Source organism: Lolium rigidum, chromosome 6, assembly GCF_022539505.1.
Source record: "Lolium rigidum isolate FL_2022 chromosome 6, APGP_CSIRO_Lrig_0.1, whole genome shotgun sequence".
In the NCBI taxonomy this organism is placed as follows: Eukaryota; Viridiplantae; Streptophyta; class Magnoliopsida; order Poales; family Poaceae; genus Lolium; species Lolium rigidum.
Genome location: NC_061513.1, coordinates 56,191,881 through 56,194,053, shown reverse-complemented (window position 1 = coordinate 56,194,053; position 2,173 = coordinate 56,191,881). Strand labels below are relative to the sequence as shown.

At 52.9% G+C, this 2,173-nt stretch overlaps 1 protein-coding gene across 1 annotated transcript; it reads left to right on the top strand.

Annotated features, from left to right (window-relative positions):
- Positions 1–396: 396 nt before the first annotated feature.
- On the top strand, positions 397–1,394 carry LOC124659417 (extradiol ring-cleavage dioxygenase-like). Its single transcript, XM_047197293.1, has 3 exons — positions 397–633; positions 723–1,093; positions 1,202–1,394. The coding sequence occupies exons 1-3, from the start codon at positions 397–399 to the stop codon at positions 1,392–1,394; spliced, it is 801 nt and encodes a 266-aa protein (XP_047053249.1).
- The last annotated feature ends 779 nt before the right edge of the window (positions 1,395–2,173 follow it).

Below are 2,173 nucleotides of genomic sequence, written 5' to 3'. Positions count from 1 at the left end.
AGTGATTCTTTTCATCGACACTTTCTTCAATGGATTACGTAGAACATACTGTACTGTATATTGGAGGTTCAACCCTTGCATCGTTACTTTATTTCATTTTTCTCGGTGCTCTTGTTACTTTGTAGTATTTTTTGATAGATCGCATAGTGAATCAGTTGATTTTATTTTCCCTTGGACCAATTCGCGTAAAAAAAATCGAATCAGAACAGGACATTTTTCTTAGGTCTGCTACACACGAGAATGTCAAAAGAAGAAGTGCTGGGACGAGCCAAAAGTCAGAACTAGACCCAACAATGACCACGCTCGCTCCTGCCTATAAGTAGTGTCGGCGCCGCAGCACCAAGCCAAAGCCCACCCTACAGATCGAGTGCGGACACCATAGTCGGAGAGGTAGCCATGGACACCTTCTTCCTGTCGCACGGCGCGGTCACGCTCTCCGTCGACGAGACGATCCCGGCTCGAGCCTTTTACAAGTCATGGCTGCCGGCGGCCGTCGCGGGCAAGCAGGCGCCGCGCGCTATCCTCGTCGTGTCCGCCCACTGGGATACGGAGGCCACGCCGACCGTCAACGTCGTCCACGGCACCAACGACACCATCTACGACTTCCACGGCTTCCCCGAGGCCATGTACAAGGTCGCCTTAATTCACCATTTCTACTTACTCGCTGCAAATTTCCATGCCACGAATACAATCTGACATAGTTCAGTCGCACGAATATGCAGCTGAAATACCCTGCGCCGGGCGCGCCTGACGTCGCCGAGAGGACCAAGAAGCTCCTGGAGGACGCCGGGTTCGGTCCGGTGAGCGAGGACCACGGCCGCGGCCTCGACCACGGCACCTGGGTGCCGCTGATGCTCATGTACCCGGACGCCGACATCCCGGTGTGCCAGCTCTCCGTGCAGAGCGGCCGCGACGGAACCTACCACTACAACCTCGGCAAGGCGCTGGCGCCGCTCAGAGACGAAGGGGTCCTCGTCATCGGCACCGGCACCGCCACGCACAACCTCAGCAAGATGGGGCCTCACGACGCGCCGGTGCCGAAGTGGGCATCCGAGTTTGACACCTGGCTCAAGGATTCGCTCCTGGACGGGAGGTAATTTAGACCACGGTGACGACGAACTTAATTGCAAAGCCGATCGCCGTGTCGATCGTGCTGTGAAGTTTTTATTGACAAGTTATCATTCGTTCTTGGCATGCCCAGGTACGACGACGTGAAGCAGTATGAGGAGAAGGCACCCTATGCCAAGGTGGCACACCCTACGCCGGATCATTTCTACCCGCTGCACGTCGCGCTCGGCGCTGCCGGGGACGAGTCCAAGGCGGAGCTGATCCACCACAGTTGGACCAACGCCAGTATCTCCTACGCCTCGTACCGTTTCACCGCCAAGAACTGATGATCTCCGCATCAAGTTATTTGAGTTTGTAATAAATTGGATGCTGAAATTGTGGGATAAACTCGTTTATGTTGTATATCTTAATACAATAAACTACTGATCAGTAAGAACTTTTTGTTTTTTTAATCCATAATTCATAAGATAGTAGGACATTTTCAGCGGGCCGACCTATTTTAAATATAAAATATGTTCGATCTGTTTGGGTCCGTCTGCAGATAGCCCAGAGGCCTGGTCCTCCGCTCATTCGTTTGGGGTGCGTGAAATATGAGTAAAGTCTGAGAAAAACCTTAAAGTTGTAGATGTTGTTGGAATCGAACCCCAAACTCCTAATCCCTGAAATCAGCACCCTAAACACACTGATCCCGGTCAATCTAAACCCTATACCCGTTTGGTACAATAGGAAGAAAAACAATCCCAACTGGAGTCACTCAGCCCTCTCATTGACATCTCTGGCCCATATGTCAGATCCATCTATCATCTTCCATCTCTCTTCTATTCCATCCCCAAATTACCAGGACTGCAGTGTCTGCCGCCTGAACCACATCCCCCGATGACCCCGATGCTCCAGACGTTGGCGATGTGCTCTCTCCTCTCGCCGTGGAGCCATAGGAACTCCTGCTGTCGACATACCCTACGGATGCAGCACCAGTACGCGAAGGAGGGGGCCGCTCCCGACTCCCGAGGCCACTCGTCAGAAGCGGCGACTATGCAAGCGAGACCCATGCGGGAGACTAGGTGAGCTCGTGTGGGGAGGTGTTGAAGAATGAAGATTAAGAGCC